The sequence below is a fragment of the Phoenix dactylifera genome, chromosome 1 (genome assembly GCF_051530095.1).
Source record: "Phoenix dactylifera cultivar Ajwa chromosome 1, Ajwa_hap1_PhDact_Kaust_v1.1, whole genome shotgun sequence".
NCBI lineage: Eukaryota > Viridiplantae > Streptophyta > Magnoliopsida > Arecales > Arecaceae > Phoenix > Phoenix dactylifera.
Genome location: NC_143190.1, coordinates 8,190,196 through 8,203,996, shown reverse-complemented (window position 1 = coordinate 8,203,996; position 13,801 = coordinate 8,190,196). Strand labels below are relative to the sequence as shown.

At 41.3% G+C, this 13,801-nt stretch overlaps 1 protein-coding gene across 1 annotated transcript; it reads left to right on the top strand.

Moving 5' to 3' along the window:
- Positions 1 to 1,514: 1,514 nt before the first annotated feature.
- On the top strand, positions 1,515 to 13,394 carry LOC103713673 (DUF21 domain-containing protein At2g14520). Its single transcript, XM_008800682.5, has 12 exons — positions 1,515 to 1,554; positions 1,655 to 2,378; positions 3,088 to 3,164; positions 3,257 to 3,340; positions 3,479 to 3,592; positions 3,721 to 3,807; positions 5,094 to 5,233; positions 5,326 to 5,413; positions 10,971 to 11,044; positions 12,223 to 12,344; positions 12,470 to 12,714; positions 12,943 to 13,394. The coding sequence occupies exons 2-12, from the start codon at positions 2,201 to 2,203 to the stop codon at positions 12,985 to 12,987; spliced, it is 1,254 nt and encodes a 417-aa protein (XP_008798904.2). The 5' UTR covers positions 1,515 to 1,554; positions 1,655 to 2,200; the 3' UTR covers positions 12,988 to 13,394.
- Positions 13,395 to 13,801: the final 407 nt, after the last annotated feature.

The window sequence follows — 13,801 nt, the reverse complement described above, 5'->3', positions numbered from 1 at the left end:
ACCCAGAGTGGGGCAAGGGTTTCCGAGTATGGACCTGCCCCCCCACTTGCTGGCGACCATCGACAGGTGACTTTCGTCGGCTTTTGCCAGCCATCAGTGTCCACCGGGGACACCGGTAGGGTCGGACGAGCAGCCGGCGATGTCGGCTGGGCTTGGGGCGACTCAGGCCCGGGTCAGGCGTGGTCGTCTCCGGGCGAGCAGCCGAAGATGGCGGCCGAGTCGAGGTCGATTCAGGCCCTGGTTCAGTCATCTCCCTCGGCCGTGGGGGTCGATTCTCTCGCAGCGGAGGTCTCCACCGTGTCGCCACCATCCAAGGGCTATAAATTGGCCCTTGGGTCTCCTCCCCGGCATTGGGAGGCGTTGAATCATACCCGCCCCCAAGGTCCACCACCTCTGATGGCCGACCCTCCACCAGTCGGGGGATCATTAGAAAGCAGCACGCCGCCTCCAAGTGACCCATCCGTCCACACCGGGGGCAGAGGATCGGGACATTTTCGAAGACGAAGGGCTGCCACTGCACCTGCGTCTTCTTCTGGATCAAGACCCTTGGTTTAAGGGGTGCGGTGGCGTCGACCGCCACCTTCACCCGGGCATACCCCATCGCCCATCACTACTTGGTGACCCCATCCACCGCTATCGGCCGGCCTGCCCGGCTCAAAGGCTGGGACCCAAGGGGCCATGGCGAGGAGCTGCCCCGTCACCACCCAAGGTCCCTCATTTAAGGCCCGATCCCGGTCCGCCGACGACCGGAAGCATAGAGCCAGGTAGTCGTCCGCTAAAGGAACGGCCACCACCTCCTTTAGCTTAGCTCGGGCAGCCACATTCTTGGCCACCCATTCAGCCGGAACATGGCGGCCAAGGCTACGTACCACGACTGCCCGGCCGTCCCACTCTAGCCGAGCCGCTGCAATGGGCTCCTCCGGAAGTGTCAGGACTTCCGAAGAGCGGCGGCTCAGCCGCTCCACCTTCGCGGCCGTGGGCCACTGAGTCACCCACGACCCCGGCCTCGACCAGGCGCCAGAGTTCTCCCCCCGACTGCCGCTAGGTGTTCCACCAGTAGTTTTAGGCTTACCGTTGCCTCTCGCCATTCCTTCCATTTCCTTCCCCGCCAGCTGCTTCCCCTTCCGGTCTATGAGATGAAGCCCTGCGAGAAGAAGACGCCCAGCAAGGAGAAAGAGTTAGATGAAGACGAGAGCTCTCCTGAGTCGTCGGACTGCCCACGAAACCCCAGCCGTCGTGCCCCACCAGGAACCGGGCAGCTCGACGCGATGCCGGTAAGCCTCCTTTTCTTGACCGATGACGACCTCGCCGTGCACTTCACCGACGGAAACTAGCCATTAAAACACCTCCGAGGAGCTTTCTCTTCCCAGAGTTTTTCTTTCTAGAAACTTACCGTTCTTTTGACATGTGAGCCTTTGGATCACATATTATATTTCTATCATGCACATATTATACTACCTGAGTAAAACAAAAGGGGTACTATTTTGTTGTATCCTTAAAAACTGCATTAGAAAATCTCATATGGAGGGCATACTCTAAGAGGAGGGCAGCTTGGTCCGAGGCTCGACTCTACCATCTTTTTTTTTCAGTAATTTTTTTTATCGTACTTTCTACGTAATTTTAGATAATATCTCTTCATTTTCTCCGACAGCAGAGAATCCCTACAGGAACCGCTCAATCCAACGGTAGCTACCGAACGGCGCACTCGTAACTCCTACTCCTGCCAAAATCACTACCTGTCGCTTTATCTTCTCCGTTACGGCCCGGGCCACTCGTCGCTCCTGTCACCGTCATCCAGAAACCCCCTCTCGCGGTCCGAAAACCGTACAAAAGCCCACCTTCAACCCCCGACCTTCAGGAGGAGAGAGTCATCAAAAAGAAAAAGGAAAAAATGAAGAAAATTTCATCCTAGATTTTTTAAAAATTCGTTTATGTTTTTTTTTATTTGAAAAATTTCATCCAATCTTGTTAGGTTTCACCTCCCTCTGCAGATACAGAAAGTAGAAATTAGAAAAAAAGGAAGCAGAATATTTCATAAAATAAACAACCAAAGGGATTTCACCCATTCTTGCTCGGCTTGTTCTTGGAGAAGCAGCAAAGTGGTTGTCCTGGTTCTTCTTTGTTTTGCTTCTCTATTGGGAGGGAGGAAAAGAAGAAGAAGAAGAAGAAGGGGTGGTGGGGTTTTAAGTTGCTGGTTTGGATGGCGGTGGAGTACCATTGCTGCGAGGGGCGGTTCTTTCTGCACATAGTGATCATAGTACTGCTGGTGCTCTTCGCCGGGCTCATGTCGGGCCTCACCCTGGGGTTGATGTCGCTCAGCCTCGTCGACCTCGAAGTCCTCGCCAAGTCCGGCACGCCTCAGGACCGCAAGCACGCCGGTATGTCCACAACTCTTAATTACTCTTAATGAAAGCTAATTATTTAGCCCAAGATTGATATGGATAAAATAAAAGTTTTGTTGAGATTGCCTAGATTTAAATATTTAAATTCAGTTGAGTTATTAACGGATTATTTGTTAGGAAAAAAAGTTAAGCGAGGAAGGAATATATGCAGTTCCAAAGCAAATAAATGCAATGAGGAGGGACTGAAATGAAAGGAAAAAGAGGAAAAAAAAATGTTTCCTAGTTGATTCTTGTGAGGCCAATACTTGTTAACTTCCTTTTTTTTTCCTTTCCAAACTGTAGTACTAATCTTGAAGGAGGCAAGTTTCGTAGAGGATGACTGCCGAAAAATTTACTAGCGCTCCAGTGTATGAAATTTATATAATAAATGTGCGGCCTTGCATAAGTGGGGGGAATGATCTTCATCAGAGCGTAGGTCTAACACAGCCTTTTGTGAGACGTATGCAATATGATCAACTGCGTGGTGTTGCTTGTAAGGCATTTTGATATTGAACTAGAAACATCACAGTGGCTAAAACCAAGCAACTTAATTTTAAATTCAGGCTCAAACATCAATAAGTCAATTTTATATCTATGATAAGGATGACTATCTATCTTAGTAATTCAGAATAAGGTCTGTTTTATTATGGTATATAGGAGACGGTAAATGCTGATATCATAGGATTGTTCTGTTTGTTCTTGGCAGCCAAGATATTGCCTGTTGTGCAGAGACAGCATTTGTTGCTGTGCACTCTTCTTATTTGCAATGCCGCAGCCATGGAGGTAAAATTTTTGTGGATATTTTTCCAGTGAGTCATCTTGTGACCTGATAATGGAACATTTTTACGTATATAAGCTTGTCTTCTTGGTTTTAGGCTCTCCCCATTTTTCTTGACAGTTTGGTCACAGCATGGGGTGCTATCTTGATTTCAGTGACATTGATACTTCTGTTTGGTGAGGTGAGCCTTTGCACATCTGAAGGTCCATTTTTCCTTTGCTTTGCAATCACAAAGAGCACTTAGAAATTTGTACCCCCAAAAAAAGAGCACTTAGAAATGCTATCTAGTCCCTTTAACTGCCTTCATGTCTGCAAACAGATTATCCCACAGTCTGTGTGCTCTCGATATGGGTTAGCTATTGGAGCAGCAGTTGCGCCAATAGTCCGTGTGCTTGTGTGGATCTGCTTTCCTGTTGCATATCCAATTAGCAAGGTAGTATTCTGTTAGGTGCCCATAATTGTATTGTAACATATCTGAAAATTCTTTGTAGTTCTCTTTCTTTGTCCTATGGATATTCCAACATATAGTTGTTAATATCATATATGGTCTCAAATTTTCAGTTGTTGGACTTTTTGCTGGGAGATGGACATGTAGCTCTTTTCCGCAGAGCTGAGCTGAAAACACTTGTTACTTTACATGGGAATGCGGTAACTTTCTCAACGTAGTCGAATTGTAGATGATGTCTTTCTGCAATTTGCATCTTGTTCTCATATAATGTCATAAGCTAAAAGCTGGTTTAATTTGCCATGCAGAGGTATTGCTGCATGACCCTTCACATTTATTTATTTTGTATACCAATATTATTATATGGAAATCCGAGGTTGAATGCTTCTTACTAGGCATTTACAGTTTTTTTCCCCCTCAAACGAATGATTCACGTTTCATTCTTGAAATCTAGCCTCAATACCACAATGGTGAGCATGGAGATTGATGAAAGGCATAACAATATCTTAATTGAATAACAGGGGGACAGATCAACAAATAAGTGCTAGAAAATTGTTTATCCAATATAATGATGCCAACAGGAGCTAGGAGAACATCAATTGATTCGTTGGAAGGAACATTTGCTTGAACATCAGTAAGATCCTAAGGAAAGTTCAAGTGGGTATACAGATTACATGGATGAGGCACAGAGCAATGTTTCCAATAAGGCTGCCATCTTGCCTAGGCGTGTGATATGATGTTTCCCACCATTTTTGTGGTGGATGAGATTGATTTATGAATATGAAAGATTGCCAAGTGGGTTCTTCCCATTCACTCATCTTGATTGATATGCTATTCTTCATTTGCTTTGGAGCACAACTATTTTTAAATTTTTCCTTGTACTAGATACTTTTTTGGATTTATTATTTTCTTGGGATACCTTAATTTCTAATATTTACTTAGCTATAGGCATTAAGTGCCTCTTGACTGTCTGTATACTGTACAACTACAGCCAACAGTCTATTTATAAGTTTATAGCTGTAAGCTATAACAAGAGTGCGTAGTGATTACAACATTCTGTGGAAGATTATAGTCAGATGTCACATGGGATGTTTGATGCAGGCACCAGTGGAATATCGAGTTGGGATAATTTTTCCCAAACTATATAGTCATATTATTGTAACTTTTAGGTCTTTGGATAGATTTTGCCTATTGTAGACAATGTTTAGACCATAGTATGCCGTACCGGCCCGAACTGGATGGTACAAGGCGTGTCATACCGGTTTGGTACCAGTAACTGGTATAGGTGGTTTATTGACACTCGGTATGCTAAAAAAATCTCGTACAGTACCGTACCGATACTGTACTAGTGTGGCATCGGTATGTAGTCTGGTGCCGATACGGCGAACTTTGATTAGACAATATTTGTATGTAACTAAACATTAACTATTACATATGTTGTTATTTAGCATCATCAGAAGTTGATAGTTTTTTCATGTCCTGTGTGCAGGCTGGGAAAGGGGGAGAACTGACCCATGATGAAACGACTATCATTGCTGGAGCACTTGAACTTAGTGAGAAAAAAGCCAGTGATGCCATGACTCCTCTATCTCAAACCTTTGCTGTTGATATCAATGCAAAACTTGATAGGTTTTTATCCTTTCTCACTGATAGTTAAGGACATGTATCATCTCTTCTCTGTAGTATGTTGAAACTTCTGTTGTTTGTAACTTTTTGTGCAGGAATTTGATGCAGTTGATTCTGGATAAGGGGCATAGCAGAGTGCCAGTTTACTATGAAAAACCCACAAATATAATTGGTCTCATCCTGGTAATAGCCTTTTTTTTATGTGTGAGCTTATGTAATATGTATGCAATTGTGACAATACATACCATTGAACTTCCGAGTGCTAGTGAATAGTATCAAAGGTTTGATGATTTGAATCTGTAACCTTTATGTTATTAAATACAAATTTTATAGATATAGCAATGAAACACATACATAATTTTAATTATTTTTGTCACGCCCCAGATCCGGCCCGTGACACGGCCGTACTACTGCTAGCCATTGCCCACAATAACACGAAGCCACATTAACATTTCATATCAAAAATAACATTTCATTCATAGAATGTTTTCCAAAATGGAATAGTAGAACGCTCTAAAGTTTGAACATTTCAAACAAATTTTTCCCAAACCCTGAAATACATCAAGCTCCTGGCTCCTAGCATCCTTATTTATCTAAAAGGAAATAAAGGGGTTATGTGAGCTATGTGGCTTAGTAAGTAACTATGCACCATCTTACCGGATCAAGCATACTATTCCTCATGCCAATGCATTGTTTAAAGAAAATCACAATTATAACAAAGTAAAGCATTTCATATACCATATATCCAAATTGGTCATAAAGCAATGCATGCCCAATTAAGCAAGTTCATAAATATGGATATGCATCATAAAATTCTGCGATTATTTCATGTTTTAAAAGCCGTGCTCTCATGTGATAGTGCAGCTATGGTCACTATTATATCCATGACAGAGCTGTAATGTTTACCAACTATTATTACTCGCTGGCAGGGTCGTATGCCAAGTTACTATTACTCGCTGGCGAGGGTCGTATGCCAACTACTATTACTCATTGGCAGGGTCATATGCCAAGCTACTATTATCCGCTGGCGGGGGTCGTACATAGCAACCTGAGAGTTCATAAATCATTTCATAATTTTCATAAACTATACTTCATAATTAGATTGAAAGATGAATAATGGCATCATATTGTATGAAATCTATGATCATGCTACAAACTTCATTTTCATGCAATTTTCTACATCATCATAATTCATGTATACACAATATAGTATCCATTGAAGATGCCATTTAGCCAACTCATGCAACACTTGCTAACATATGCTTGATCCTAAAATTTTTAGAAAATGCATAATCAATCATATAATTCATAATTTCATATCTAAAATAATTTTAGTAATTCAAAATCAATAAGATTTGTGTTAGAGTTACTTACCTCAATACACTCACAATTTTCTACGCTTAGATGACAAATCCTCAACACCTAGCAATGTCATAGAGATCAAATTATTTACCACTTGCTCATTTATTTATTTATTTATTTAATTCATCCCATTTCGTAGTGTAATTTACTTGCTAAAAGTACTATGCAAGGGGTCTACCCAAAGCCCAAATTTATTTATGAACAAAGTCCGGCTTTCACTTAGATTCAAGTCTAACGGGCTTTATGGCATCAGACCTAATTCACCAAAATCATTTACAACCCACTTAGAGGGCTCATATTTCATTCAGGTCTGTGGCCTTATTAGAGGATTCATATTCAGGCCCATGGTCTAGTTATAGGGCTAATATTCCCTTCAGCCTAGTGGCCTAAGTAAGGAGTTTATTCTCAGGCCCATGGCCCAGTTATAGTGCTAATATTCCCTTCGGCCTAGTGGCCTAACAAAAAAGTTCATGTTCAGGCCCATGGCCCAGTTACAGGGCTAATACTCCCTTCAGCCCAGTGGCCTTAGGGGTTTATTCTCAAGCCCATGGCCCAGCTACTGGGCTAATATCCCTTTAGCCGAGTGGCCGAGTAAAGGGTTTATATTCAGGCCCAAATCAGTTTCAAGTTTGACTTAGGGAGAACCTTGGCTCAACCCAAGCCCAGCCCGAGCCCAACCGCTGCACAAACCAAAGCTTAGACCATTCATCAGATCTTGGGCCTATCTAGCCCAGATTCAGTTGAACCCATCTCATCAGATCTTGGGCCCATTTAGCCCAAATTCTTTTAATATCATCCCCTCTTCAAATTTATTTATTATTATTTTATTTTTTTTATTTTCTTTTCTTTTTTCTTTTCTTTTCTTTTCTTCCTTTTCTTTTTCTTTTCTTCTTTTTCTTTTCTTTTCCTTCTCTTCTTTCTTCTTCTTCCTTCTCAAAGCTTCTATCTTTTCTTTCTTCTCCTCGATGGGAATGGAGGGTCAGAACCCCCCCGGAGAGGAAGGGGCCTCCGGCCTGCCACAGCTCCAGCCGAAGGCCAGCGGAGCCTGCAGTCGGAGCCGGTGGCTCCTCCGTCGTTCCCATTGCAATAGGGGAAGAACCCACCACCGCGGCCATGGCTGCAGCCGAACTTGCGGCGCCAAAGGAGGGGTGCATTCGAGCTTACTGCGACCGAAGGAGGGGAGGAAGGGCCTCTAGCCGTCGACGGCTGCGGCCACGGCTGCGGTCGAGGACCCCAGGTAAGCTCTTCTCCCTCCCTTTCCTCTTCTTCTTCTTCTTCTTCTTCTGCTTCTCTCTGTTTCATCTCAAAAATAGGGAAGAGGGAAAGAGAGATAGCTAGTCTCCGGCCTCACGGCACCTACAACCGAGGATCGAAGACAGTAGTGGCCGAAGCCCGACGGTGCCTGTGGCCAAGGACCGGCGATGCCGACGACCACAGGTACGGTTTTCTCTCTCTCCTCTATTTCTTCTTCTTCTTCCCTCTATTTCCTCTTTTCTCTTGTTATCCCGAGTAGATCAGGAGGAAGGGAGGATCTTCGGCCGTCGACGACCGTGGCCGATCGTGCCGGTGCCGGATCAGCGGCTGAAAACCCCGCGTTAGATCTTCCCCCTTCCCCTCTCTTCTTCTTCGTCTTCTTCCTTTTTTTCTTTTTCTTTTTATTTCTTTTTTGTTTTGATCTCATAACCCAAATAGATCGGGGCAATAGTAAAGCATGGAAGAAACTAGTAGAAGCTTTAGGGGACCTACCTAGCTCCGAGGAGCTGTGAAGGCTTCCTCCGGTGACTCGAAGGCAGTTTTGGGGAGCTCTGCTACTGCTGAAAGAAGAGAGAAAAAAGGCAGTGAGGAGGAAGAGGACCCATTGGGCTTTTATAGCCCCCTCCGGGGGAAGGAGTGGAGGAAGTGGCCGTAATCGCGGCTGTTAGGCGGTTATAACCGCCTCAACAGCTGGCGATCACAGGGCTCCTCCTTCTTCCCTAAGTAGACCAAGGTGGCCTCCAGATGGGCTGCCTTGTGCCAGGGTACGGTGGCCCTTGGGCTGGCTACTTTGGGCTGGCCTACTGGCACAATTTTTAGTGCCAAATCAACTTATTTACCTGCATTATCAGCTTAGTGGTCTACGTTTCATTATAATTGTTAGTTTTTCTCTCTGCAGAAAAAGGTTTCTTTATAGACACTGAAATATGAATATCATATGTTCTACTTTCTGATTGTTATTCAATGTAAATACACTACATGTCAGTGTATTTCATTCTAAACACTCTATAAATCATATGATTCAATATATTGTGTAACTAGAAGATGATTCATACTGTTACTTTGAGAGTATCGTAATATATTGTAAATCATATTGTGCCGCAACAGGCTAATAGTATACTCCAATAAAAGAGTAGGAAAGAACATTCTCATAATTAAGAATTGGTTGTTGGAGTAATGGAAGTGCTAATGGTCAGTTAAGTGGATAGGTTGGGGAGGGGGGATTCTTGCACAAAATAAGGAGTATTCTGGAATTTCTGTTTAAATTTGACAGGATTAAGGTTGAACTTCGAAGAGTATAATTTAAGTTTATGCAGGATGTAGAGTGCCTTGGTGCTTAAAATTTTAGCCCTAAAATAAAACCTTATAATAGCACAGTCAGATGTACGTATCTCTGAAAATTTTAACAGAGTTGATACTTAAATCAACCTGACCGACTGAACTTTGAATAAAACGGAAGCTTGTATGGGAGGGTTGTCTCAGGTTAGAAATTTTAGGATCTAAGCATTTTCAGTGTTTTGACTGCTTTATGTGCATGGTTAAGCTAATAAAGATACTAAATGGGTAACGCTAATAAAGATCCTAGCCAGCAGAAGAGGATAAAGAATCTGCCAACTATTGTAGAAACCGGCATGCAAGGGTTAAAGAAGTCAACACCTTCAAGCATGGGCTCATCACCTTGGCGAAAGAAGGCAAAAGCTCACAAGCTCTGCTTCAAGTGTTCTTTTACTGGAGAGTATGACCGCTATGCAGTGCAAACTTATTAGAAGCTATCACATCCGAGCTATTCAATACAAACTAACTTGAGGGTCAGTTAACTGATAATGAGGCACACATGACAAAAAGCCATATCAACAATTGAATATTTTATATGAGCATAAGTTAATAAGTGATTTACTGATTGGCCATCAAATTGGCATAATTTGAGCAATGGTAGCTTTCACCATCCCATCACCAATCTTAAGTAATGTTTTTTTACTTAATTTCAATGAGGATATTGCTCGTCACCAGCTGGTTGGACTAGTTAATAAACATCAAATTCTTTAGGGGTACTAGGGGGTGGGGCAGAGTTTAAACCTGGGACTTGGGAGGGAACTCAACTTTGATAGCTGACTTCTACTCCTACTATTCTGAGCAGTCATATGCCCATACAAATGGGCTACTTCTTTCACAACTCTTGTTTAGAGAGAGTTTTAGACTTTATACACTCGTCTTGTCCAGTGTTGATTTGACCTAATCAGATTTGGAATCACCAATTTTCGCCTGATGCTTACCTTGATTTAAAAATTAACCAAAATCAAATACTTGAGTAAATTATACAAATAATGTAATTTATATATAATTGTAATCTTCAAAATAGTTGTAGTTTTATCAATTGATTTCTAATCTATTTACAACTTTATGAACTAGATATTTAGTTTCTTCTCCAATAGACCAAACGTGGCATGGCTTTTCAAGTGTCTCAGTGTATGTATACATCTTGATGATGTTCCAAACAATCAACCTAATTACTTCTTTATACTTGAGCAAGTGTAAAGATGTTCAAATTTCAGCTTATGGATGTGTAAGGATGTTTCAAGCATTCACCATACCTGCATGTGTGCCCATAGTTCAGGACTTCTCTTTAAAGCATCTGCCTTGATATCATTTGCTCTAAGTATGAAGACTTGACATGGAAGACAATGCCATCATGGTTTAAGAAGTGTCATGAAAACAGGCAAGTTTCATAATGTTGAACATGTCAAGGAGCTCAAAGTTTGAAGTAACAAAAGTATACTATGCTTTCAAACATGCATTTGAAGTATTTGATGTAAGCACTGACAAAATCACATGTCAGTTTTAAATTGGTTGAGGGACTCTGTAAGGTCACAAATTACACAAAGTATATACTACATAATAAATTAACAAATTCATCGAGGCACCATAATTGCTGTTTCTTAGTACCTCCCAACTTAGCAAATAACAGTTTGGACGTTTCCATTAATTCATGATGATTGGCTCATGTTGGAACGTCTGGTTTCACAAATATATAAAGTACATATTTTTTAGATTAAGCTGCAGTGTCTTAATATACTTAAATGTGTGATTCATCTTATGCTTCTGAAATGTCTTCATTCTGTTGTAGGTGAAGAACTTATTGTCCATACACCCTGATGATGAGGTGCCAATTAAGAGTGTCACAATTCGAAAGATTCCACGGTATGAAATATTTGGAAAAAAATCTTTTTCCCAATACAACAATAACGTTCTACCCTTAAGTGTTAGAACTTACATACTTAAAAAGTTGAATTACCATTCATGCAATTAAACACTAGTAATATGGTTAAGAAAATTAGGGCTTCTCGTTTGTAACTGGAAAAGGATGATCGGCATTCTTTCTGAATTTCAGAACCATTCCAGCTTTTTCATGAATATTTTGTTACTTAAAATACAGCTGCAGATTGTTTATGCATATGTGATTATCTCATGGTGATTTGGGAAGTCTTATCAAGTTCCCTTCATGTGAAAAATGGAATGGAACTAGATGGCTGTTATCTCTTAAAACTACCTATTTAGATGAAGAAGTTATTGGGAGTTGGAATGATGTGCTTGATTGGTGTTTTCTTGGGAACTTGGCATCTGTCTTGAATAGTTTTAAGGCTGTAGTGCTATTAGGTGACTTCGATTTGTCTTGGCTTGGTCACTGTTTACTGTCATATGTTAAATCTAATGGTAGAGAGTTTACATAAAAAAATCACATATATTCGCACATGCATATGTATGTGGTTTTTTTTTTTTGGTATGTACAGATGTTGAATTCACACAGCATGTTCTCATCATCTCACGATGTGCTAGCACAATTAATATAATAAGAAGGTGCTTCCATCATCATACTTTAGATGTTTAAACACGATTTTAGCAACTAATATTTCATCATCTCATGCGCATTGAAGAGCAGCTATGTTAGTGAGACAAGCTCACAATTTCTCCGCTCAATTTATAGGGGCATTATAACGTTAAAAAAAAGAAGAAGAAATGGAACAAAATTAAACAAACAACTTTTTTAGCATACAAACAAACAACTAGATAAAACAGTCATATCATCTTCCAAGGATCTGTTTTTTTGCAAGAGTATAAACTTTCTAATTAGTAATCAGGAGTTTAATTTTGCATGCCATATTGTTTCCATATAAAAAAATTGCATGCCATATGGTGTCCATTTCCTGAAATCACTTTGAATCCTCGATGTATAACGCTTTAAGCATTACTCCTTTCTGCTCTTGTGCTGTACCATAAATGAGGTTGATTTACTTAATAGCACAAAACTTCTCTAGATTTAAATTGCTTCAATATGTGTTAATTCCAAAATAATTCAATCAACTGTTGAATGTTATTAGGGTTCTGGAAGACATGCCTCTGTACGATATTTTGAATGAGTTTCAGAAGGGTCACAGTCACATGGCTGTTGTCGTGAAGCAAAGAGTTGCAACAGAACAGCCTAGCAACATTGCAGATGGTGGTGAGCTCCAAAACATAAGCCTCTGCAGGCCTACAATCTGTTATTTATGAACTATTATTTTAGTTCTGATTTTTCTTTTCTTTTCTTTCTTTCGCCTGTACGTACCTTTCTTGGGTTGAAATTAGATTTGAGGCTGAATGTTGATGGTGATAAGCCTAATGAAAGAATTTTGGAGAGTTCCAAGAAGCTACGCAAGTGGAAGAGTCATCCATCAAATTCACATAAGCTAAACAGGGCCAGCAGTAGAGGTAAAAAACGGTCAGGCGATGATGTACTGCAAATTGAAGACAAACCCCTGCCCATCATAAATGAAGATGAAGAGGCTATTGGGATAATAACAATGGAGGATGTCATTGAAGAGCTACTACAGGTAGTCCAAATGCTCTTGTTTGCTGAATAAAGTTCGGCTAATTGATTTTGAGACAAAATGTAGGAGACCCACCACGCTATAATTACTTAGGTGCAATTCTTGGAAATGCGCTAGAATTTAGCTAATTGTTCAACTGAAAATTTGTAGCTTCTCTTCATAATGTTTTGCTTTATCAGTGATCGGAGGATGATATTTTTCTTCTGATTCTCTTTTTCTTTTTCATCGCAGGAAGAGATATTTGATGAGACAGATTATCACGAGGATCGGCAGTGAAGTATTGGTTCAGACTTTGCGTTTTGGTACGAGTTTCTTTAGATGAAAGTCAGATGCATGCATGGTATATCACATAACCATCATATAAAGAACCATTTGTACATCAATTCCGCCATCTGAGCCAGAATTTTTTGTGTGGTGTGTTGTGGTGAAAGTGTCCTATGTGTGAGGATATGAGTGGATGCTAAGCCTTCATAGTCTGCAATATACATAGAATCAAGAGAGAAGTTCATGGGTGGTTCGTGTTTGTTCGTATATTAAATTCCAACTGGTACGCAAAAGAGCAATTGCTTTATGAGACTGTAAGCTGTTATAGTCTGCCGCCTACCTTGCTTTACACGATCTGTACTATTCTTGGACCTTATTTTCTGCCATACATCTTGAATTAATTTATATTTGTCCTAAAATTTGTATAAATATTTGAAGCCCAGCTTCATTGGGTAGGTCTGTTGGCCCGGTCCACCATCTGAATGCGGCCCGAAGGGCCGTCCAAACCAGAACCAGAGCTAAGTCCTAGTTGAGCACGGTGGAGGAGGACTGAAGCTGGGTAGGTCTGTTGGCCTGGTCCACCGTCTGAATGCGGCCCGAAGGGCCGTCCAAACCAGAATCAGAGCAAAGTCCTAGTTGAGCACGGTGGAGGAGGACAGTCCTCCTCCTTAAACTCTGCTGGAGATTAGAAAATTCTAGTCTCCGTTCTATATAAGCTTTTCCCCATTCTCCCTATCCTCTCCCATTGGAGAATTGGCTCTAATCGAAGTGTAGTCAGAGAATTTTTTAGATTTTTTTTCTCGATCGCCATTGTGTCGTCGTTGCT